General features: G+C 42.4%; 1 protein-coding gene across 2 annotated transcripts in view; it reads left to right on the forward strand.

The window, feature by feature from the left end:
• Nucleotides 1–25,083, forward strand: part of akt1 (v-akt murine thymoma viral oncogene homolog 1) — a 34,702-nt gene extending 9,619 nt beyond the window's left edge. For both annotated transcript variants that reach the window (XM_030127223.1, XM_030127222.1), the window contains exons 3-14: nt 12,505–12,633; nt 14,042–14,153; nt 14,435–14,561; nt 15,866–15,997; nt 16,133–16,198; nt 16,741–16,809; nt 16,956–17,081; nt 18,723–18,851; nt 21,568–21,782; nt 22,026–22,113; nt 22,289–22,391; nt 23,152–25,083. In XM_030127223.1, the coding sequence (XP_029983083.1) occupies nt 12,505–12,633; nt 14,042–14,153; nt 14,435–14,561; nt 15,866–15,997; nt 16,133–16,198; nt 16,741–16,809; nt 16,956–17,081; nt 18,723–18,851; nt 21,568–21,782; nt 22,026–22,113; nt 22,289–22,391; nt 23,152–23,231 (1,376 nt within the window). In that variant the 3' untranslated portion in view covers nt 23,232–25,083. The remainder of the gene's footprint in view (nt 1–12,504; nt 12,634–14,041; nt 14,154–14,434; nt 14,562–15,865; nt 15,998–16,132; nt 16,199–16,740; nt 16,810–16,955; nt 17,082–18,722; nt 18,852–21,567; nt 21,783–22,025; nt 22,114–22,288; nt 22,392–23,151) is intronic.
• Nucleotides 25,084–26,239: the final 1,156 nt, after the last annotated feature.

Consider the following 26,239-nt stretch of genomic DNA (forward strand, 5'->3'; position numbering starts at 1 on the left):
GATACTCTGTATGTCACATATGCACATATATTTTGTTGCATAATTAGTTGAAATTTTAATTTGTGAAGGGGATATGTTAAAAAATGTAACAAATATCCCTCTTCATGTTTTCCATTTAGTCAATAAATTGCAGAAAATGTGTTACATTTTCATGTATTATCTGCATATGAAACAGCCTATTTCGAAATAGAAGAGTTTGGTCATATTGCACAGCGCTGGTACTTGGTCAGTGCCACTAAACTGTAAAAGGTAAATTTCTCCACATCTTCAGCTGTAAATAGTGGAATATTTTGAAACCTCATGTAAAATATAACTACGAAAGAAGTCAAATAGCGACTAGTAGAAAAACACCAGGCTTTAAAATGAGCACACACACATATACACACAGTTGCAGCAGTGACACCCATCTAGTTGTCACCCAGATACATACACTCTCTAAACAAACAGCCCTTCAGGAATAGTGAGTTGGCATGCTGTCGCAGCCCAGCAGCTGTGCCCTATGAAATGTCACCCAGAGCCTCTGTGTTTTGATGGCAGGGCGTCTGCCTGCCTCCTTGACAGGAAGGCATTTAGTGTCGCGTCACTGTCATGCTGTCTTTGCCCTAGAGCCACTGCACAGAAGGTGAACCTGCAGTAGCCCTGTCTCGCTGTCCATCACCTCAACTGGGCAGCCCCTGCTTAGCAAGTATCATCGCATGTTGCACCTTGATCAGAGCTTTTTGTGCGGTGGCGCCACCCAAGTGACTCACATCTCCATGTGGGCGTAATAATAAATGGCTTATACCGCTTCCAAGTGTGTTCAGCATGCTCATTACTCCCATGTGTGCACTAAAAACACCAATTTAATGTTTTATAAAAGATAGCCCTCCATATACACATGAACATCTTGCATGATTTCCATGGGACATGCATTATCTCTGAACAGTGCCTGTATGGACTTCACAAAGACAGGTACGGTGGAGGTGTGGACTTTTCTTCCGCTATTATCCAGCTAATATATGAGGAATAATTCTGCCTTTGCAATATTGGCAGCTGAATCCATTCTGCTCACTTTCATTCTTTAATTCCTTTCTGATTAGTCATGTTTGTGTGAGGTGTGTGTGGAGAGTGAAAAAGAAAGTGCAGCAGGCATAGTGCAGTGGTACCCTGTCATTAGCGCTAAAGATTCTCAGCCTTGGAGTGCGCTGTACGTCTGTTCCAGACAGGCTGTTCTCAGTGAAATGATCTCATTCTGAAGGACACACCTTCATACTTTCTCATTAAGCCTTGTGCTGTAGTAATGCATCTGGATTGTGAACACTGTCTGGGATGTGATGTTGTGACTGTTATTCCGCTTATCTGTTTTGGAAGGACAGTTTTGGAATGCAAGACAAAGCAACTGAGTCGGATTAGAGTGGAGTATTTTGTGTACGTCTGGACATGCATATGCAAATGTGTGTGTATGAGCAGTGTGACGCATGTTTATTCAGAACTAACGTTGCCAGTAGGACACTACCCAGTGCCTTTATGCACTGACCGCATCACAAGTACAGGCTTGCAAAAACACTGTAACTTTGTTGTTACTATCATAACCAGTTGTTACGCGTCCCCAAATGATACTTCCCTTTTAGATCCCTCACATAGTAAACCCACACACTTTGAATATGCCTACGGCCTCTAGTGGCCACAGAGACCGAGCAGCATGTTATTTCTTTTTGCAAGTGTGTTTTTCCAAAGTTTCCATCAAAGCCAGAGCATCATCAGACATCAAAGAGGCAGATTGTGGGTTCCCTAGTTTCCAGGGAAGTGCTGCGGCCAAGAACCCAGTGAAGCTCAACAGAACAGCGCTTGCTTGTCCTCCCCTCTTCCCTGGCCCTTGTTTGTTTGACTCATTTGCTCCCTGACAAGTATAAAGAGCCGGCCCCCTCGTTAGGCTAACGAAGGCCGCAACAACTGTTGGATTTGGGTAGCACGCTCAGCTGGCTCCAACTCATGAGAGGAGAGGTGGAGTAAAAGAGGGAGGAAAGGCAGAACACAGCAGTAGAGATAGCGAGGGAAACACAGAGGGACATGCAGAGAGAGAGAGAGACAGAAGTTGAGCAGCGTCTTTGTGATGTTCCCAGAACATTGCTCAGTGACCCTGTTGGCCTCAGGAGAGCGGATGGATGTTGTGTGCGTCGTGCCATAGAGACCCTCTCGTGGTTTGGTTTGGAGCTCATCAGCTGATTGGCTCCTGTGCTGGTCATGCGGCTGAAGGACACCCATGAGCTAGTCCTCGAAGCGAGACCTTGTTGGTGGTCCAGAAAAGTGCATGAGACACAGGGAGGGAAAGGGGGGGGCATGCCTGGGTTTGTGAAACATAGTAGTCACTGAAGCTGAAACCGTTTTAAAATCTTTTGATATTTGTGCTATGCATCCAGTGAATGGGCCTCCAACAAATTAGGCCATGTAATGCTTATCAGTGTGGTTTTCCTTATAGGAAGGCTGAACAATGAAAAATGGAAACACATTTTCTAAAATGGCATGTCACATATGAGGTCAATGTGAAAGGTTTTGCAGTAATTTTAAAAATAGTCTGTCTATAAATATGATAATTCAGTTTTAGCTGACCATCAAAGTGTCTTTTCTGTTCATTTTATCCAACTTTTATATTAAGTGTCACACTATCTTGGCTATACACATATGACACAACAAAGAGAAGAAGAACCTTATGTTGGCATTGATCACCAGGAGACATACAGGGTGGGGAAGCAAAATTTACAATATTTTGAGGCAGGGATTGAAAGACAGTGTATGACCAATTAGTTTATTGAAAGTCATGAGAATTTATTTGCCACAAGAAAATTGACATAATAGAAAATGTTTTTATTCTATGTGTCCTCCTTCTTTCTCAATAACTGCCTTCACATGCTTCCTGAAACTTCCGCAAGTGTTCCTCAAATATTCGGGTGACAACTTCTCCCATTCTTCTTTAATAGTATCTTCCAGACTTTCTCATAATAGTTTTGCTCATAGTCGTTCTCTTCTTTACATTATAAACAGTCTTTATGGACACTCCAACTATTTTTGAAATCTCCTTTGGTGTGACGAGTGCATTCAGCAAATCACACACTCTTTGACGTTTGCTTTCCTGATTACTCATATGGGCAAAAGTTTCTGAAAAGGTATGGATAATAGTGTTAGGTATGATTATGACATCAATATATGTTTGGTTTCAAAACAATTGACGTAGTGCCTGCTGAGAAAAAAAAACTAAATGTTGATTGTAAATTTTGCTTCCCCACCCTGTATATAAAAAAGCATTTCTGTTTGCCTTTGAGACGTTTTATGCCACATTTGCTCCAAGCAGAATTGACATAACTTAAATGTACAAAGCCTCTTACTGAAATATAAAACAAAACCCATAATGACAGGTACCAGTAGACACATGATAAAAAGAGTGCCGGTTAACTCCTATGGAAAATGATGTTGGAAAAAGTGACGTTTAGATTAGTTTCATGTAGTTTTTATATGAATAAAATGTGACTGCTATCATGATTATGCAAAATAAAGTGGTTAGCTCCAATAATTTCAATAGGGTAATTATGTAATAAGTATTACAGGCCTGTGAATGGGTAAACTCTTACAGGTTCTGCCGCTGCAAAAAAAAAAAACAAACAAAAAAAACCTTAGAAATAAATTCACATCCACATTAGTGAACCGAATCGTTATGCGAGTCCAAGCAGCCTAATGAAAGCAGAAGTGGTGGTATAAATGTGTCATGCAAAGGCGGCTGATGCATGATATTTCCCTTTAAAGTCCAGATCTTTTGCCGTACTTGTCTCCTGTGTTGATCCAAATCCAGATGTTTGGGTCGCCCTTCCCTGACTGGCTGCAGCTGTCCCCTGCAGATCGTCTAATCTAAACCCAGGACATTAGGAGTCCTCAAGCACCTGTCATGAAAACCAGTGTCTTTATAACCCTTCTAATGAGGATGTGTTTGTGAATATTGTGACATTAATATGACGAAAGCAGTGTCATAGTCTTGCAGCAGTGTGATATATTTGATGTATTTATGCATAAAATACTTGGAAAGATGACTCAACCATGATCTAGTGTTACAAGAAGTTAATACTCTATCCTCAACATTACACTGATAAAACTGTTATACTTCTGCTTAAGTACGTAGAGGATCTGTAAGGGACAGCTGCCCAGCCAAGCAGAAGGATGACCCAAACATCTGGATTTTTAAGGAGTAACACTGGGAAAAAAGAACAGCAAAAGAGAGATTACGACTTAAAAGAGACTTAAGAGAGTATTTTTGCATAAACACTAATGCTTATACTTTATAACCATTTACCTGCATTTTTAATTGAAGTTTTCCCTCTTAATATCTCATCGAGGGAATGCTGTGTTTGCTGCACTTTTAATTGCTCTTCAAATGAACAAGCTCACCTGATTAAGAGTGTCTCATGATGCTGCAATGCTGACTGTCTCTGGACTTCAGGACTTTGACAGGCTGCCAGCTCGACTGCTGGGCTCATCTAGGTTTCTGCACATTCTCTTATGACTGGTATAGGCCACATGTTTTCCTGTTAACACACATACTCATACATTACGGTGCAGAACGTAACCTCCTCCAGCTTGTAAATATTTTCATGTATACTGTTAACCTGTTACCTAAATTTATGGATAATATGCTACAATTCTTAAGAAATAATACTCCTACTTAAATTTGAATATTGTGTTTTTCAGAATTCAAAAATATTAATTAAATGTAATTTCCTGTCCTTTTTAAAGACTAGTTGCTCAAACTGATTCTTCTTATGTTAGTTAATTAATTTCTCTTTTTACAGATGTTATTGCAAGATTGGTAAATATGCAAACAGTGATAGAATGAAACAAGTACCTCTACTCAAATGGTGTGGTGATTTTATTCAACTTTATACATACTCAGAAGCAAATACTATACTATTCACTCCACTATGTTTGTCTGACAGCTTTAGTAACTTTACAGATTAGTTATTCAGACCCTTCCTGTTCAGTGAAAAAAAATGCATCTCTAAATCCTCCCCCTTTTAAAGCTAAATAAAATTAAAAATAACTTTGGATTTGATGGAAAACATTGTTACAAAGCTGAAAAGTTTATACTTATAAACAGTTTACTATTTAATGATTTGTGGTTCTCAGAGGACTGTAAAGGAATTCTAAACATGTTAGGATATTGTATGAATTTATAAGTAATTAAAAAAGAAGCGTCTAAAGCAACATTCACATTAATGTAGCTGCAACATTAATTCAAAAGCATCATTTGTAATAATAAAATACTAAGATGGATAATTCATACAATAGTCTACATTTATTCTTTCATACATTGTTTCTGATAATGCTTAAGTACTTTTTCTCAAGACTTTTAATTCAAAAGCTTTAATTTGTGGTGGGGTGTTCTCAATGTGTGATATTAGTACTTGAATATTTCCTTCACCACTGCTGTGCAAACCCAGTCGAAATGGAACTGCGAGACAGATCCTAGACTGGAGCCCCTGTAGGCAGGGTCCAGCAGCAGAGGGTGTCACACCGGGAAGTCAGTGCTCTGGTCGGGTGTCTGGCCGTCAGCGTGGACCCCCTGCTCTGGGTAATGGGAAGCAGTCTTCCTGCTAAATGTGGTGGAGAGAAGTAAATTACCGGGGTGCAGCTGTCGGCAGGCAGGCTGGCTGGCATGGTGGGAGGACCAGGAGGCTGAGGGAGGTGGCACCTCCACTGCTCAACCTCCTCTCACGGCGAGCCTGCTGTGTGCTTACTTTGCTGTGCAGAGTCCGCCTGCTCACCGCAACTGTGGTGCTCTCCAGCGCTCAGTGTCTCAGTTCCTCTCTTCCCTTTTTGTCTCTGTCATTTCCTCACTGTCTGTATCTCTGTACTTTTCTGTTCCATTCTTACTCCTGCATTCTTGCACTTTGCTTTGTCTCTACTGACTCCCCCTTTCCTCTGCCTTTGGCTTCCCTTGTCATCTCACACCCGCTCAGTCATCCCCCACTTCCAGAGCACACTCCCCACCCTCCACCCCACCGCACAGTTGCTAGGATAATGGCCCTGCTGACAACTCAGACCCATGGCGGAAGCGGCTATGGACCAGCGAAAAAGCTCCCAGTCTCCAACATCAATCACATCACTGGCACCTCTCTCCAGTTGAGGGAGGGAGAGAGACAGGCCGATAAAAGGGATGCTCAGCTGTCTGCAGACAGAGGGGCCGACTGTATGCTCAGTTATGTTACATCCTCCACATCAGCCAACACTGATGCACATACTTAACAAATTTACCAGAAGCTACATAGAAACTTTCCCAACAGTTTCAAAGGGGAGTTTGAACATTTTGAACATCTGCACAGGACCTGTCTGACAAACACTTTCTCTGGAGTCTGTTCCTTGCTTGTTTGCGAGTGTTAGACCTTACACTGGTCATTGAGGGTTCATTGGCACTAATTTGCTCTAAATAATGTGTGTTTATTTGTTTGCCGTGCAGTAACGCAGTTAACTAATCCATGGACTGCTTGTTTACCCAGGGAGAGGGGGCAAATCTCAGCCCTAGTGTGGCAGGGGGGAACTTCCCACAGTGTCTCTATGGTAATCAGCAGGTGTCACTCACCACAGAGAAGAAGTGAGGGCTTTCTTACTAGCGTGAGAAAGAGGGGCAGCCTCCAATACCCCCCCGCCCTACTCTCCTGCTTTTTTTCCTGCTGGGATAGCAGCAGCAGAGAAAGAGAGAGGGATAAGGGGAAGAGATGGAGAGGGTAACAGTGGAGGCTTGGGTGGCCCTTCCCTGCAACCTGTTGATGCTGCTGCCAAAGAGCAGGCAATGAATTCCCGTGTCCAGCTGCATGGGAGAGAGAGAAGGACCAACAATAGAGGCTAAAGTTATATGTAATAAATGAGTGAGGAGAAAAATGAAGGAGCCCAAACTTCTGGATAGCATGTGAGTCCGGTCCTGCCTTATATGGTGAAAGCGATGTGTTTCCGGGCAGCAACCAAAGTCCAGCTCTGAGGTCTGTGGCTCAGAGCAGGAGATGCGTGGGGTGGAGTTTGTGGTTGCTGGGGCTCAGTGGTGACCCCTGCATCAGGGAGCCCCCTCTCCTCTGGAGCAGGGCGGCCCGTGGCTCATTGGGATGCAGGGCACAGGGTGGCAGGCCGCAGCTGCAGCCTACAAGCAGAACCCGGCAGAAAAGGGCCGAAGGGATGGCGGGGGCGGCTGAGGAAAAACCAACAAAAGAGGCAGCCCCCTCCCCCCTCCTCCCTTGCTTTGGAGTTCTAATTCCCTAATCCTCAACCTCCGCCTACCCCTCTACCCCCCCTTGCCTTCTCATCCGATTCTCACCACTCAAACACACACACAGTTCATGCAGTTACCACTGGCTCCCTTCCTCTCATCCCCAAGCCATGAATGGCCAGACGGGGACAAAACCCAACAGCAGCCCCCTCAGGAAGTCCAACCACTGGGTGTGGGCACTGAGAGAGGCACATTCTGTCTGAGTCTCTCTTAGATCTTTTTACTCTGTGTGCACAGTGTATGTTTCATGCACAGATTATTAAAAAGTCTTAAATCCAATAATCTGAATTTTCGCCTTTAAAGTGTCAGGAGTATGATTTGACGAGTCTTAAAAAAATTCTTAGATTTTGTCTTTGGTTGAAGCCCATTTGACAGGTTTGGATCCTTGTGCAAGAAAACACTCAAATCATTTTGGGTCTGAAGAAATGAGAGTTGCCTGAGATATTAGAAAAATAAAAGGCTAGTAGCAAATTCCTGTTATCACCCATTGTATTTTGTATTCACATCAAGAGTGTCACCAAAGTTTGGCTCCAATGCAACAGGACTTTGAAAAGTTTGAAAAATTCTTTAATATAATTTGCCAAAAATGAGCAGAAATCCAGATGTTTTTATCATCTTCCAGTTAGTGTAATACATTTACTTATAACCTTTCAGAGTGCAGCAGATTGAACAACAGGAAGCACAACAGAGCTGTTAGTTTGGACACTGTGGCCTCTCCTTTTGGGGGCTCTGTGATGAATGCTGCATGAAGCATCTTATTAAAAGCCAACAAGCCACAGCAGCTGGGACCTCAACATTCCTCCTGTTGTCACGTAGAAACGGCCCGAATAGGACGCTCATCGGAAACGGCCACTAACCTCTGTCACTCTCTTTTTCTCTCCCTCTTCTGTCTAAAAGTTTTCCACATTTTTTCCTCTTTTATTTATTTACTCCTCAGTGAGGCTGCCTGGCATTACTGTTAATGCCTCTTGACTCGCAAATGACTTCAGCGTTGAACTTTGAAATTGTGTTTACGAGTTGTCACTTGATAAAAGGTTTGCCTCCGTTCTCATGCTAACTGTTTTAGAATATTTTCTCAGATCGTCTGAAGCCTATTAAGCCTTTTTAATTTGTCAGACACAGATGATGCTCTGCAGTGTACAGCTGTGGCCGAACCTGTTCTCTCTCCCTGTACACCTACTTGACTGTGTGTGTGTTTGGAGTGTAGAGGGCGTGGTGGCGGCATGCTGGAGCTGTCCACAAACGGGGCCGTGCAGCAGTTGGCAAATAAAGATGAATTCTGTTGTGTTTGGCAGCGGTTCTCCGTTCATTATTTTCCACTTTGCCCAGCGTGCATCCCAGACCTCAGCAGCTGCTTGTCATGTAAAGATACTCTATCAGGCCCTGACAGCTCCTCCCATGCACACACACTGTACGCATGGCTCATACACACTTCACTTGTGCTCACATCACCCCCCCCATGCAATACTACATATGTGGGGAACATATGTAGTGATCTGTCTCACTACCACTCCACTCAGCACTACTCTTTGCACACTGCATAGCTTTCTCATCCCCTCTAGTTCTTTCATCCCTCATCTGGTGTCAGATCAGTCTTCCTATTCCTCCATCCTTCCTCCAGTTCTGTTGAGTTCAGCCACATGTCTGCTGTCACACTTAACTTTCATTAGAAAAGCTTTGATTCTGGGGCGCAGATCATTTAGTACATTTCCTTGAGGCAAAGTATGTCTGCGCTTATAGGCAGACCTGACACTTTTGAGTTTTAGGTTTTATCTTATCTAGGTTGTGGTCAGTCTGTCTGTTGGCCACTTTCCTGTTTTGGAGAACATGTTGACATCAAAAGGGTTTAGTTTATTGAAACGTTGTGATAATGAACTGACTTAAAAGCAGAAGGCTTGCCTGTGTTGTTTGGCCCATTGTCCTTTGTCAGCAGTCTGTACAGTGTTTCTCATTGTGCACAGGACATATTTAGAGTCAAATCTGAAATGCTCTGCAGTTCACTTGTATAAAATAGTATACTATGACAGAAATGTAGAATAACCTTTAATAGTGAATTGATACAGACCTGATTTCCTTTACTGGCCTATTTTACAGCTGCATAAGACTTCATGTCCAAAGTTATTGTAACAATAAAATCTTGGGTTCACATTTACTCTGCTTGCCAGCTGTGTGTTTGAGTCAACAATAAAAAATGCAAAAAGCACAGATGTCAGTTTCACTTTCTTGTTGTGTCAGTGTTTAAGAAAAGACACTGTGGAAAGTTGAACTGAATAAAAGCAGAAGAAGGGGAAATGGATGTAAATAGGAAGCTGGCAAGGGTCATCTTTGTTGTTTGTGCCTTGAGTGCAGACTGTTTGTGGGGGTTGCTCTGCAAAAGTGGTGGAGACACACAAACAGACAACCGGATACGGCTGCTTCCACTGTTGTCATGTGACCCAATTGTGGTCACAAACGAGGAAGCCTCTGTGTCCTACTGTCTAGAAGGAGCATAGGGTTGACAAGAATGTGTGTTGCTGATGTCTTTTTGGGGTTGTGTCTCAGCAATGGTACTTTTCTTATTAAAGAAATGTGCTGGTGTAGAGAAAAATGACAAAAACGTGGTACAAACAGTTTTCCCTTTCTGGATCACTCACAGGGGATTTTACTTTTTTGCTTTTTCAATGACAGTATCACAGTTGTATGTTTTAATTTACTGACATCTGTTTCATGAGGCCTCCGTGAGTCATAATGTTGTCAATTTTACAATTTCATAATTTAAGTGTCGGGATAGTTGGTAGACTAAAACCAATACCCTGTGTCGGTGGAGCTGGCAGGAAAAGCCCTGAGTCTTTCAAATAGAATGTTGTTGAAATATTACACACAAATACCTTTCAATGTGTACACTGGAAAGCAGTTTACACTCACAAAAATGTATTTATACACAGGCATAAACATAATCACACCTGTGCCTTCCTGTCAGAATTTGAGTGTTTTAATGCACATAAAGTTTTGGCTCACTATGGCTCCATTCCTGGCATGAAGACACACATGTATACTCCGTGTTCATCTGGTGTCATGGTGTCAGGTAGGGGCCTCATTATGCTGTTTCTGCATTGTTCACATACTGTCCTTAGTACGAACTGGCATGGACTATAACTGGGGGATATGGGTCAGCCAGAACCTGACCACAGAACGAAGTAACAGCTGGGGCACAGCTGACGAAAACCAAGCTCAGGGTAGAAGGCTCAGACTTTTGGCTACAGTGTGAAAGATTTGGGCAACTTAATGTTTGTATTATACAGGCTTTTGGTTTGATCCCCAGTTGATAATTAGAGTACACGGCACATTTTTTGTTATTTGATAAAGTACCAGCATGCTCAAGTAAGGAGGTCTGGTCCTTTTCTGAAGGCTTGTGATAAATGGCGCTGTGTAAGTTGATTCTCTGGAGAGCAGCAAGCATGTAGGGTGACTGATGTGCATGTTGATTGTCGAAGGTTGTAGTTTAAAACAGACAAACGACTCATCACTGTAATTGTGTTACACCAAAACAGGCATGAGGGAAATCCACCACACATTCCTGCCGGTGTGTATTTCAATTAGGACAGCACATCTATGAGTCGCTTTGTTGGAAAGCGGTGAGAACAGCAATCAGACGGCTGACAAAGTCGAGCTAATTTCTAAATGAGTTGTGTTTGGTGCGAAAACACTTAGTCTGCAGAAACGAGATGAAAAATCTCCTTCTGTGCCACGATGAAAAATGTAATAACATATTGGACATCTGCTGTGGAGTGAATACTAAAGTATATTGTGCTTTGGTGCAGATGTTACCTCTAGTGTGGTGATTGGTGCCACCACCTTGCCAGTTGCAGTAAATCAGTTGTTTTAACACTTGGATGTTTGTGTTGGGTTTAATGACTGTATGTTGTGGTGGAAGGTGATGTAAGAGAGGGCCTGTTTTTGTGAAGAGGCTTCATCCTGCTGTATGTGTTCAGCTTTGCCAGAATGACAACGCTTTCCTAAAGTGTCCTTTTCCTTTTCTCCTTTCTTTTCATCTTGCCAATGAAAAGCCATATGGAGCATGTCCTATTAGAGTTTGCCGCTCATGTCATTGCTTTCTCTAAAAAATGTAGAAACGAAGTGGGAAGAGGAAGTTCATAATTTTGAGATGTATGAAGTGACAAATCTTTAAAAAGGACATCAGTCTCTTGTCCTCTCTGCTCAGTCCTCTCAGACTGATCTGTTATCAGTTTCATCAGTCAGAAGTGTCTCCCTGCCGCCCTCACTTTCACACACGACACACTTCTGTGTTAGAGGAAATGGGGCAATTAAGGACAGCTTGCTAAGGCTCTGCATGGGGTTAATATGCAGCTCCGTAATTAAAAATAAATTACACTTTTCCTGTATAAATATTCAAGTCCCACTCCATTGTGTGCCGCTGCCTTGTTATGGTATGTAAGCTATTTTTTCCCCCGTCTGCACAACATCTGGCGCAACATTTCCTGAAGCATCACCGGAATAAATTGAGTTTTGTCTCCCTACGAGAAATTCATTTGTGTGATGCAAGTGTGTCTAAGTGAATGGGATGGACATGCATGACTTGAGGTTATGGGTGTTGTCTAGAAGATGGGCACAGTGGAAAGTTTTATTTGAAAATTGGATTGAGGATTTGGCAAACATGATGCTGGTTTAAATCAGTGATATCAAAGTGGAAAAGTTATCAGCCTACTTTACTTTTTAAATATTTGTCTTCCACTCCTGATAACATTTATTTATGTAAGATTCAGCTGTAGAGAATAGGTGAAGGTTTGGGTGTGGTTATAGACAGTTTAAACATTCTCAGAGAGTCTATAATGCAAAGACAGCTGGAAAAAGAGGACAGACGGGGTGGGGGAAAGGGTCCTGACTTTTAGTAAAATGGCCATTTGTCCTGCAGCTGACCTACACTAAAAGAAAGACAGTTACAAGATGGTCATTTTAGGTAGCACCGGTGAACAGCATAGTAATCATGAAAAGTGTTGTACCACCGGGAATTAAAATAGAAAGAGAAAGGACGACGCTGTTTTGTCATTAATCATGATACCACAATGTGAACAAAATGATTGTGCATTGGTCAGCATTTGAGAGTGTGGGAGCGGTGGAAGTTCATACAAGGTTTGTGGGCTGACACCCCTTGTATACATCCCCATGGTTTAAAATTTTTTTTCTCTATAATTCAACCATCGTTTCTAATCTCTGTCTTTCGTCAGGGGAATACATCAAAACCTGGAGGCCGAGGTATTTTCTCCTGAAGAGTGATGGTACATTCATTGGCTACAAAGAGAGGCCGCAAGATGTTGACCAGCTGGAAACCCCCTTAAATAACTTCTCTGTAGCACGTGAGTATCTGCTTCAGAAACACCAACATATCTTTCCCCTCTGTTTTCTTGGTACCATGTTTTACCCTAATTTTGTTTGTTAAATTGTAAGTAAAAAGAAGAAGACAGCAGTAATGTGTTGCATGTTTTCCAGCTCACCTCTCTAACCAGCCTGAAAAGTAAGTACTTTCAGCTAAAAAATATTCCGGAAAACATGCCCAAATAAAAGTAAAGTATGCAAATGAATCGTCTCAATTATTAGTTTCCCTTTATCATTGTATTCTTAAATGATTATGAATAGAAACATTAGTAAATTGGCTGTAGTACAGTCTCAGCAGCATCACTGAAAGTTTCTATCAATAGGAGATCTGCTCCAAGGCAAAGCAAGCTATGCCTTTGAACGTGGATGTAAGATGTTTGGCTCCTGACATTAATACATTAGTTGGCGTCTCTCTTCTCTGTGTGTTTTCCTCAGCTCTCTATAATAATCCTATGACAGAAAATAAGGAAAAAAATGCCCAGAGCAGCTCAGCTCACTCCATCTTCACATCACAGAAAGTTGCTGTGATAAGCTGTGCAGATGACTGAACATAGCAATTAGAGAGCATACTGTTTGTTTAACAAAATGTTTCCTCCCCGACACTCTTGAGTTATCGTGGCTATTAGCCGCCTGATTTCAAGTATTTATCTGGGCGCTGCTCGGAGGCTCTATCTCCATCAGCAGTGGCTTTGGTTTTTGTCACCACTGTGACCCCACTGCAGAGGACACATGGTGTGTCGCTGCTGACGGGGCTTCTGCAGCTGGATTACATATTCACCCTGATGGAACCATGTTGGATCTCAGTGGTGGTCCACTCCCCTGTCCTCCATCTATCAGACAGAGGCCATTTTGTGTCACATTTTGACATATTTGCTGACATGTTTCATTTGGGAACAGATGTTAATGTGAAGGAGGTGCAGATGGAAATCAAGGCTTTTTACATTCAGTTATTAGACTGTTGTGAGTTATTGTTTTGCAAACTGCTTACAGAGCAATTATTTGCTGCGAAAGTGTGACAATAGAAGGAAATAGGAAAAAGCCTGGTGATAACATTTGGAAATTGGAATGCTTGTAATATTATACAGATATTAAATTAATGAGTCAAGTTGCTTTTTTTCCCTTCATTCAGGAGTTGTAATTTTTTATGACAGATTTTAAACAATTTTCAAAACTCATAGAAGCAATTGTTAAGTTTTAAGGAGTTGACAAGTTAAGGGTCAGAGCCATTTTCCTTCACCAGAATGCACCTGTTCTTTTCCAAATTGGCCGACAGTGTCTGTTAGGGTGGCGATAAAGATAAATGGCTATAACTGTGGGTCTGTTTCTCCCCTCTGCTCCCTTACACACTGGCCCTTCTCTCCGCCTCCCTCCCTCCCTGGCTGTGGTCAGAGTGCCAGCTGATGAAGACGGAACGGCCTAAGCCCAACACATTTATCATCCGCTGCCTGCAGTGGACCACTGTCATCGAGCGCACCTTCCATGTGGAGACCCCCGAGGAGAGGCAAGCAAGAAGCACACCCCTCTCAGCTCACAGAGCAGTAAAACACAAATCATTTACATGAGGAGATTTTGCCCCTGTTGCTTGAGAGCAGTTTAGCAGTTTAGCAAACATACACATTTAATCATTGTTATGCACTTGCACAAGGTCCACTGGCTATTGGCAGAACTCACACTTGAAATTGCCTTCCTGTTGATAAGAAGACAATTACGTGATTGGGCTGCTGGGCTTGCATGGTGGTAAATGGGCTGATGTAATCTTTTTGCTGCCTGTGCCCCCCTCAGGGAAGAATGGACTAAAGCCATCCAGACAGTGGCTGTGGGCCTGCAGAAACAAGAGGAGGAGATGATGGACTCCTCCCCGGACCCCATGGACATGGAGGTCTATCTGACCAAACCCAGACACAAAGTGGTAGGGTCCATTTATACTTTCCTTATTGTCCCCACCTTGGCCTGTCTCGGTCTCCTTCCCTATTAGTGAACATTTACACAGATGACGGGCTCTCAAACTTTTTCCGCTCAACCAGACCCAAAACAAAATTTTGGGTTCCCCCATCAACCTAAAGTTCTAAAATGACATCATGCTCTACCATGAAGTACAATTTTTAATAACTCCTCTGTAGTCTAGTGTTGAATGTGGTACATTGCTGCATAATCCACATAACAAACAAACCTGTGAGTCAAGAATTGGGTGTCAGAAAGTCACTGATGGATAGCAAGATAATGTCAGTAAATACGAATGACACTCACAAGTAATGTTATTTTGTTACACCAGTCACAACTAACAGGCAAATGAACAATTTCAAACATGACATACTCAAACATATTACTTGCTCATTCGTCCACAGTGACAACATTGTCTCTTGACAGTCTCTTCTTTGGTTTGTTAATTTCATTACTGACCATCTCCCCTTTGAGGCCCCTTTTCTGCTTTCCTAATGACTGTGACAAAGCCAATGTTGATAAACTCTTCAGAAACTCTTTTCTTGTTGTAGTATTTTAGTTTTATTACCATCTATATATCTTAGATTGAGGGAATCACAGAAGGCAAGTCAGAGGGCACAGTCACATTTTCAGTTCCAGCTTCACAACAAGGGTGAGAGAATGATTCACACAGTATCTGAGCTGAACAGAGCAGTGTAGTAAAAAGATAACTATAATACTCTACATGTAATAGTAGTTTTATGTGTTGTATTCTGCCAAATGGCTATACAATTAATACTGATTTTGTACTTGAGCACCTTTTACTCCCCTTTCCTGTCCTCCTTGGTGTGTCCTACTTTGAACTCCTTTCCTCAAATCAACCTTACCTTATTTGCACTTGGACCATCTTGGCCCACCTTCCTTTGCCTCTCTGCAGCTACTTTTTACTTTTCCAACATCAGCCGTGGGTGGCTTAGCACCAGATAGCATGTCCTTTGAGTTTCACAACCCCCACATGTGTCATGACATAAAGGTCCAAGGGCACCGGATTGGATGTCTTCTACACAACCATTTCCAACTTTCTCTTTAGCACCAGGTTCAGAGGTTAACTGAGACACAACCACATATAGGCCAAACCATTACAGGACTGGAAATTGCACGGTGGGTGAAATAGTGCCTTAAATGCTTCTGTGTTGTTGTCAGTGGGATTGTGTTCCCTGGCTAGTTAGAGCATGAGTTTGTTAATGCTTCTGTTTGTAACCAAATGCCACTTTCTCTGCTCTGGCTCCCCAGACTATGCATGACTTTGAATACCTCAAACTCCTGGGAAAAGGCACTTTTGGCAAAGTTATCTTGGTAAAGGAGAAGGCCACAGGACGCTACTACGCCATGAAGATCCTCAAGAAGGAGGTGATCGTAGCAAAAGTAAGTGGTTGCCAATGTTCAAGTAAAGGGAATAAAACACTCTGGGGGAGGGCAGTGGTGCAATGACTGATACCTAAATGGTTAGGCATTGGGAGAGTTGCACAAACATTCTTCTTTGTGGCTTTTTTTTTTCAGGATGAAGTGGCACACACACTCACAGAGAACAGAGTCCTCCAGAATTCAAAGCATCCGTTCTTGACAGTAAGGAGCCCCTTCATATACCTAAACCAAACCTTATTTTAACTCACAGAGATCCTCGGGAGCCTCTTCAATCCACCACAGCAGCTTCCATTCACAAAAATGGGGCATTTCCACTAGGAATGTCCTAAAGAGCTGTTTACAAAAGCTGCAGTAGAGCCAAGCCTTTATTAGGAACACAGATGTCCATTTTTACCAGTCAACCCTTTCTATGTGAGTTGTAGGTGGGTTGTATTGAAAAGCTACTTCAAAATGTTAGGTTGAAGTGCAGGGTGGTGGTAACACATAGTGTGATGTCCTCTGTGCACTGAATGGGACCAGTGTTAGCCATACAAAGCCTCAGCACATTGGATACACTATGCTGTAGTTCTCCTAATTCTCCACTCAGTAAACATGTTATCTATAAAATGTCATTGAAGGGATGATGCAGCAATTTGTATTGTAATGTTTAATGTGAAATCAGCTATGTAAATACTAGCTTCCTCTTGACTTTTCCGAACAAGTGACACAGTTCTGTTTTGAGCACTCTTGTTCTCTGTCTGCAGGGCCTGAAATACTCCTTCCAGACACATGACCGTTTGTGCTTTGTAATGGAGTATGCAAACGGTGGTGAGGTAAACCTGTTTAATTGTTAGTAAATCTGCATCCGAGTACTTCTGAAATCAAAAAGTGAAACTGTTCCAGCCTTTCCCAGACTAACCAGCCGTCTCTTAAATTATCCCCTCCCGTCTCTCTGTCAATCTTGCCTATATGTCTTTAGCTTTTCTTCCATCTGTCAAGGGACAGGGTATTCTCAGAGGAGCGGGCCCGGTTCTATGGTGCAGAGATAGTGTCAGCACTGGACTACCTGCATGCTGAAAGGAACGTAGTCTATCGAGATCTGAAGGTAGGTGCCCCCACCCCCCTTTCACTTCATTTCTCCCCTGGCAGGATATAAATAGGGTTTGCCTCCATCCAGAGCAGTGCCAGTGGCCAGGGCTTATTGATCTGCCTCCCCCAGATCAGTGTCCAGACCTCACTGCAGCTGGAGGGAGGCTCTGTCCATACACTTACTGCAGCTAGACAGAAATAAGAACAAGTTGTATTTGAACAGATCACACTGGTTCCTGTTTTAGTGTGCGTACAGCATCCCTAGGTTCTGATATCTATACGCAATTGAGGGAATTAGTATGCGGGTAGTAAGTACTATTTCTTAACAGATAAAATAATCATCACCTTCCAAGATTCAAATTTAAAAACCTCTGAACAAGCACAGATTAGTCTAGAGATAGATGCTGTGGACATGTTTAGTTTTGAGAGGGCTGTGGGGGGTTATCAGTGTTGCACTGGGCATCTGTAGCCCTACTACTTCCAGCTGATAAAACTATACCAGCCAGGTCAGCACAGCACTCGCTCCCTCTCTCCCTTCTTTCCTCCCGTTCTCCCCTGGGTTTATGAGGCGGGCTCCCAGCCTGCTAGGGTTCTCCTGAAAATGCCAGGGTAGCAGGATTGGAGGATGTGCTGACTCTGGCCAGGCGATGCTGGCCACGTGTGAGCTACAGCTGCCAGGTGACTTTAACTGAGAGAGACACACACAGAGGGAGGAGGACACACTGATATTAAAAGACTGTGGAACGACAAGTCATGACAAGTCATGATACACGTCCTGGTCTTGGTGAGAAAACAAACACTGAACACAAGAAAATAAAAAAGGAAGGATGTGATGAAGGCCATTTTGTTTGAAAGAAACGTTAGTTTTAATGTTTGCATCTGTTTATTCTAAAGAAGTGAAAGCATTTATGCTGCCAGTTACTATGAATATCTCTGTTTGAAAGTAATAAATCAGATCTTAATTTTCATTGTGATATGACAAAATGCAATTCTAGCATTGCAAACGAGTACCTGAATCTCCAGAAGCAAAAGGAAAAATCAATTTATTTACATGCATCATGCATTTATATTCAGCATGTGAATGCTTCACCTGATGGGTGACAGAGCACTGGGCCATGTATATTCACACCATTTGGCCAATTAGATGAAGCCCTAGCTAGGCATCACCTATTGTCAGATAAATTGGTATCAGTTTGGTGGGGACTGCTGGGGTTGAGAGTAAAAAAAGTAACATTACTTCTGTTATTTGGAATCACTTTAGATTCAAGAGATGCCATGTTTCAAAAATGGGTACCGTGTCAAACATGTCAAACTTTTTTTTTTTTTTTAAATCGAGAGTCATATGGTCATCACAGTATTGAACAATGGATTTGCAAATTGCAGATTTTCCTTGTATTGTGTAGGCCTACTCCATGCTGACCAGAACAATAAAAACGTAGTTACAATGAATAATAAGAAATTAAAATGATAAGGCAGGATGCAATACTGAAATGCTTATATACACACAAAAGGAATTGATGAATGCAGGCACTTACTATAAAACACACTTTCAGAAATGTTTTTAACACTGAATTGTCCCTTTGGTTCCTGCAATGCTTGGCTCTATACAATAAATACCTGTTATGTGTAACACCGATCCTTTCTTTCTCACCGTCAGCTGGAAAACCTCATGCTGGACAAAGACGGACACATAAAGATCACAGACTTTGGCCTGTGCAAAGAGGGCATCAAAGATGGTGCTACAATGAAAACTTTCTGTGGGACACCGGAATACCTAGCACCTGAGGTAACCACCGCAGTGACTCATTAATTGAAATGAGCCCATATTTAGTGACAAAAGTCAATATTTGTTTTCAAGCATCTGCAGGCCTACTCAGTTTGTGGGTTTTGAGATGGTTGTTCTGAGAGCTCTGACCTTAACAAACCTAAACACAATATAAACCCCAATAATGAATACCAGTTCCATCACGCGTGACAGAAGTAGATGCCAAACAAAAATGTAGCGTGTATTGTCGGACCTCGGTGGATGAGAAGCATGTGGAAGAAAGGGCAGCTGTCCCAAAATGCCTTTCTAATCTCCATCTGAAGTCTGTGAGTTAATGAGTGTGCTGTGTGCCCAGGGCAGGGCATTCTGCTCTCATATTTGCCGTATGGGGAGGGGTGTGGCAACTCCCTATTGCGTGCAGGTATGACAAGTGTTGAAGTGGGCTGTGTAACATGATATTGCATTGTGGGTCGGTGTGTGAGTAAGTCCGAGTGTTTGCGCTAGCCCCTCGCCTGTTGCCGTAAAAATGCTTTCCGGGAGATGGTGTCCGTGTTGACACAGTTGCTGTATCGTTTTTTTTAGCCATCATTTGGAATTTTCTGTTTAGTGGATGGGGGAGGGGTGATTGGCGTGCAGGACATCAGGAAACGTGAGCTTCCGCCCCTGGAGAAAAAAGAGATCACGTTGGTTACAGCTGTTTTGTGGCATCAGGGGAGAAACAGCCAGCCACATGACCTGGGCAGAGCTGAGCAGGTGTGAGTACACAGTCCTCCAGGCTGCCTTTCAGGAGCACATACCTGTCCTTTTCATCACTCAAACCAAACTTCCTTCTAGCCATCAGCACCAGACTATCGAGGCAAACGCCTGGCTTGGTGTAATGTGTGACTATTTACTCCTCCACACCTGGACAAACATGAAACTGTTTATTTTCCATACTTTCCTAAACATTGTTTTAAATTCCTCAGAGTCCACCTGTCCATTCTTAGCCCATTCTCCTCCACAGAGCAACACAGGCTGTGACAGCTCTTGCCTCGGCAGCAGAGAGCAGGGAGACATCAGGGGGCATTACCATGGCAACAGGGTCGCTGGCGAGCGTCTCTATGGAGTGCGGGCCAGGCAGTGTTACAGGTTGTTCTGCAGTAAACAATGACCTTGTTGTGTGTGCTGCACAGGAATGCTGTAACGTCTGGGAATATTCCACCCAGCACAGGGGGGAGGGAGAGGGAGGAGAGACAAAATCTGCAAAGCCTGACCAGTTTGTCTCTGGAGTAAGGAATGGGACAAATTCACTTTGTCACTTTTATTAAGTAGTTACAAGAAGAAAACCATTATTGGCTGAGGGAATTGGCTTTTAGGGAATATCTACAAAGAAAAATGCGGACAGGTTTAATCTAGGTACTGAAACTGATCTGGATTCACAAGCTTGGAAGATTAATGGCTGTCGGTGCAGAACTTTGTGAGCAACAAAAGTGCAGTACACAGAGTAGAGCTCCAGAGCAGCAGCAAGTGTTTGTGCCTTTTATCCTCCCTCTGCTTCCTCCCTCCTCCCCCTATCTGTGCTCCTTTGGGGCAGTGTAACAGTATTAGTTTGGGGCTGGGGCCCGAGCAGGCAGGCAGGCAGGCAGGCAGTCCTGGTTACGTATATGAGGGATGAGCTTGGCTCCTGCGCTCCTGGCAGCTTCACAGCTGTGGTGCTCTTCTACATATATGGGGCAGCTGCGGGCCCAGCTGTCGCACGGTGTGAATCACACGACAGCAGCGCTGGAAATAGAGACGGCCCAGTAATCCTAGCCCCACACCGGCTTCACGTTACTCCCCCTGCCCTCTCAGTCCTCCTCCTTGATGCTCGCCACTCACCGCAGCACCAGGCAGCATGCCCACAGACACATGCGCGGCTGTGTGCACACACACACACAGTAGTTTTGTTCCTTTTACGGACACATCCGTCCATCCGTTTTCCAGGACCGTCTCTTGGCTTGTGCGCTGCTGTGTCCATATCTAATTCTATTAATCTGCCCACGTCTTTTTACCTTAGGTTCTATTATTAGGCCTGAATTGCCTAGCATGACGCTGCTTCAGGTTTAAGAGAACAAACTGTTCTCCTTGTCTTGATTTCACCTTCAACATCCGCCTGGCGAGGTAAAATCCAGTACATGTCCCCTGAGACTGTGGAACAACTCTGCTCAGCAGCACATTAGTCATGCAACAGGTTATGCTGTTCAGTAAGCACAACAGTGAAGGAGTTTGTCTCATTTAGAAATGTCGAGAAAAGATTCCATGAAACTAATAAGAATAAATATTTCCCTCACTGTGATTATAGATGAGTAAAAATTTAACGGTTTGTTTGTTTGTTTGTAAGACCCCAGTCTGTGTTGCTACACATTTGCTTATTTAAGCGACCCATACCTCTGCTTGTTGATCTGTATGTTTGTGTGTATGGCCCTGTGGTGATTAAATATGCAGGGCTCCAAGAGAAATTCTATCCATGCTCCTAATGTGAGATGTGAGTCAGTGTTGGCTGGGGCTGCCTCAAAAACCCACACCGGGGGAAGAGCAGGTGATTTTGGTGGGGGTGGGGGGGCAACCCAGTTGCTTTTAGGTTTGTTCAACCTAAGGAGGTACTGTCTTCAGATGTGTAAACAATTGTATTAAGCCACAAAATGAAGATACCAAAGTATGTGTATCTGTGTAATGTATATCTGACATAACATAAACATTTACTTTTCTCATTCATTAGGTGCTAGAAGACAACGATTATGGCCGTGCAGTGGATTGGTGGGGTCTAGGGGTGGTGATGTATGAGATGATGTGTGGAAGACTGCCTTTCTACAACCAGGACCACGAGAAGCTGTTTGAGCTTATCCTCATGGAAGACATCCGCTTCCCTCGTACACTTGGTCCCGAGGCTCGTTCACTGCTCTCCGGCCTTCTCAAGAAAGACCCAATGCAGAGGTGAGGTGCCTCTGCTGCCATCCTCGATTTACAAATATTAACCTTGAAGAATCATAATAGGGTTCATTACAACATGTTCCAAATGTGTCTGAAAGATGCTGAAGATGAGACTCTTCTGATAAAATTATCAGAAAAGTGGAAGTACCATTATTGGTTCTTGTAAAGCTGGTGAATATAAGGGGCGCAGTTTTTCTCTGATAATCTTATTCCCACACATCCTGATTGACTATTTTGTGCTTTCAGGTTAGGTGGAGGGCCTGATGACGCCAAGGAAATCATGCAGCATAAGTTCTTTGCTGGAATTGAATGGCAAGATGTTTATGAGAAAAAGGTCAGTTTGAAAATGTTTATGTTCTCCTTCATGATGTACATCAAAAGGGCGTCTCCAGGGATCAATAAACTTCCATCACTTAAAGTCAACTAGAAGTGAGAGCCAACAACTGTTACCAACCAGACTAACGGCGCTGATCTGTTGATATGTTTGTGTGTTTTTGCTCCTCTAACAGCTGGTCCCACCCTTTAAGCCCCAAGTTACCTCGGAGACAGACACGCGATATTTTGACGAGGAGTTCACGGCACAGACCATCACTATTACACCACCAGGACAAGGTAGCACCATATTAAACAGACCTGAATAATCAGCTTAATATGACCGTTTTTATGTCACATAACATTAAATCAGGTCATTAGACTAGTCCTTTAATATGACATTAAGGCTGATAATCATTGTGGACTGCACTGAAATCTGAGTATATTTCCTGACATTTAATATAACATAAGAAATTAAACATTAAACTTTCATTTCACTCGAGTCGATAGCACATGTTCAAGATTATTCTTTCAGAAACCACTGAAAAATATGCTTTTGTTTTCACACATGAAGGTACCAAAATGATGAAGTAATTATCTCCTTAAGTTTCTTTTTCATCAATAAGGATTTCAGATCCATGAGCACTTCTCATGAATCAAATCTGAAACTGTGCACATTATTTATTCTGAAGTATAGTTTCCTGCCGTACTGATTTTCGTAAAGTGTTCCTTGGCAGAGACTGGAAAGTTAAACTTGGCAAGCTTATTTAATAAGAGTAAATAAAGGCATATCCAGCTCCCCTGAGAGCAGCCTGCCCTCTCCTGGAGAACCAGTGTCATTAAAACACACTAGTACACTGTACTTTGAAGAGCAGTTTAAGATGTGTGCTTTCAGAGAGTACAGTATTTATAATGTACTTTATTCAGCAAATTTACTTTCTACCAACTTTAAAGACTTGAAAAAAGATGGAAATTATAAGAAGCAAATTCAAGAAATATTTTGTACAACACTGTGTCTCCCTGAGTCATATGAATTTATCTCCATATTTTCCTTTTCCAGATGACAGTATGGAGTCGTTCGACAGTGAACGAAGACCTCACTTTCCCCATTTCTCCTACTCTGCCAGTGGGACGGCCTAAACAGCTCACATACATTCCTCTGGTCCCACCATCTCCCCTCTCCCCATCCGACTGCACTCTCTAAAGACTGGGGCCGCCGCCCCGTCCTCCCAGCATTGTCTGCAGATGCCGTTGGTGGATGTAATGTTCCCATCTGCAAGTGGTGTTAAACAGGAAGGAGGAAATACAAGACATAACAAAGATAACTGTGGTCGTTCTGTGAGGCTTTCTAAGACTGACCACAGAGTTAACACTACTCTGCATTTCCTGGTTTTTACGCTGTATAGTGAGCAGGTACCCAAACAATATGATGAATGGGAAAATGTAGTTCTGCACAAATTAGGCCACTTCTATGAATTTTGCAAAGGGCCATTCTGTAAGAGAAATATAGTAAAATATGAATCAAGCATTTCAGAAATAAAGTAGGCATACAGCGGACTAAAACATAATTTGAGCAGAGAGTGTGTTTATTGAGTGGGTGATAGGTTTCGTCTTTGAACAATTGAGTTACTATTCAGACCAGGTCTACAAGGCTTTTTGGCTTCAAAAGTGAATGTACCGTATCAAATAAAGTCAGTGTTTCTGCATACTTACTTGTTGTAACAAATTGCTGATTCTCCGAAGGCTGAAATGCCATTTTTGGAGAGGATGTTTTAATACTTTCCTTCAACCCTGATGCAAATCTGACACCAATCTGTCTGTTAAATTATCACGCCACACCATGATGAGTCTAATGAATCAATTGTGCAATACAGTCTGATGTGAGGAAAGGCAGACATGCAAAGAATACAGAGTGATTAATCATTAAGGGTAAAAGCTGGCTTACAATGGATTTCATTTGTAACTGTTTGCACATCAGAGTCACTAAGAGACCCCCTTTTCCCCCATTCCCCCCACCCCTGAAGTAAGTGCTTATATTTCCTGATGCCTTCCTATCTTGATGCTGTCCTGCAAACATCTCCGGGTTTCCTTCTGATCAGACTCCTCAGTGGCCTGTCAGAAACCTTTTTCTCCTCTGGGTTTTTCCTCCATGTACAGTATTGGGCGTTTTCCACCCAATGCATTCACTGCAGCCTCAATGAGGTCACTTTAACATAATACACATCTTTAGGAATACTTTGTAAACAAACTGGGCTTCAGGGGAAAGTACACAAAGAGTTATCTTTGGATTATTATTATTATTTTAATTTTTTTTTTTTTTTTTTTGCTTTAGGGGACTTGTGTCCCTTCATGAGCTTCTGAGTTATTTATGAAACCAGCATTGACTAAAATGACTTTTACTGTGCCAATGATATGCACTTTTCTGCCCCAAAATGATTGTATTTGGACTCTTATTTGTACTTATGGTTGGTGAAGACTAAATTAGCTTCTTTTATAATGTAAATTTAAATGTTGTGGATACAAATAAAACAAGTGCTTTTTAAATGATTCCCCCATTTTTACAGATGGCTGAGGCTGAACCAAGGCTCTTGGGAACTGAAACTCATATTTTTAAAGTGTACTATTATACTCATAGGTTTCCAAAACCCTTCAGTGTTTTTGAGATGACAGATAATCATTTTTCAAAAGTGCATCATACGTTATTGAATGTAATGGTTTTTATTGTATTGTTTTACTTCAATTGTTTGCAAGCCTTTGTCCAGTTTTTGAATCTGATTGTTACTTATTCCTATGCACATTCACCTTTGCTGTCACCTTCTGAGAATAGGGAAATTCATTTTATACTTTTATTTTTTATTCCAACTTTTTTTGTACCTGCCCTGCCGTATTCCTGAGACTGAGGACACCAGCTTTAGTAAACAAATAATATAAACTTTGTACACTGTTTTTACTTGTTTCTTTCAAACTGATGAAATAAAATGTCTTAACAATAGCAGTGTTGTCATCTTTTTCTGTAAAATTTAGCCTTTCTTTTTCACTTACAAATTGATACTCTGTTACATAAGCTCTATTCATGGCAAATTCTTACATTTTTATGGGGATTTCCACTAGGATTTTGTAGCCTTTCTTTTAGAAAATGAGATTAAACATGTAAGAAAATATTTATTTAAGGAGCCACGGATTAATCATCAGACTACCTTCTCCACTAAACCCTGCCTTGAGATGTAAACAAATATCAAGCAACAGACTAAATCTCACTGTGATCACGCCCCACAGATAAAACACAGTTAAATGTGTGAGACAAATGTTCCAACACTCAGCGGGTCTGACTGTGCCTTGGCCATGTTCTCTGCCTCCGCAGGACTGCTCAGGTCCATGTATGTGGCTCTGCAGCTGGTCTGAGACAGTAGAGATGCTCCCCCTGGGCCCTGGGCAGATGGTACAGTCTCTGGAGCAGATGTTGACAGCCAGGGCTCACAGTCTGTCTTTGGCCAGCTGCAATGCACAAATGCCGCACAGTGAGACTGAGGTTTGGCCCAGTGTGGCGCTCACCTGACAACCATCCCTCACCTGACTCCAGCTGCACTGCCCAAAGCACACTGCTCTGGGGCTGCAGCTCTGCCACAGGCCTCCCCTGGGTGATGTAGAGTTGTGCTGTGTAAAGAACATGTCACTCACACACCCTGGAAGCCAGAGCTCCTCTGCTCTTTGTACTTGAGGCAAATATATCAAAATACAGGATCCTCCAATGCATCAATAAATGTCCAACTATGTGGTGTTATTAAGTTTGATTAGGAGAGTGATAAAGGGAATCTGGGTAAAGTACTACATCTAATATCAAGTATTTTAACTTAATCAGTAAAAATTACAAGAATAAAAGAGATGATCAAGAAATGTGACTTATGTTAACCCTTTATCGGGCAAGTGACTATTTTTGGTCATTTCTGCAAACATTAAAATATGGAGTCAATTCTGTGCCTCAGTGAGGTCAAGAAGAATGTGGGTTTTTATAACACTATACAGTGATTCAGAAAAATTTTATATGAATTTTGATGCTGTAAAAAGGGAATATGAGGGATTTTTGTCAGTTTATGACCTTATAACAGTTGTTTTATTGCATGTGTTTACTTTTTAGCAAGTGCTGCTCT

The sequence above is a fragment of the Sphaeramia orbicularis genome, chromosome 22, assembly GCF_902148855.1.
Source record: "Sphaeramia orbicularis chromosome 22, fSphaOr1.1, whole genome shotgun sequence".
In the NCBI taxonomy this organism is placed as follows: Eukaryota; Metazoa; Chordata; class Actinopteri; order Kurtiformes; family Apogonidae; genus Sphaeramia; species Sphaeramia orbicularis.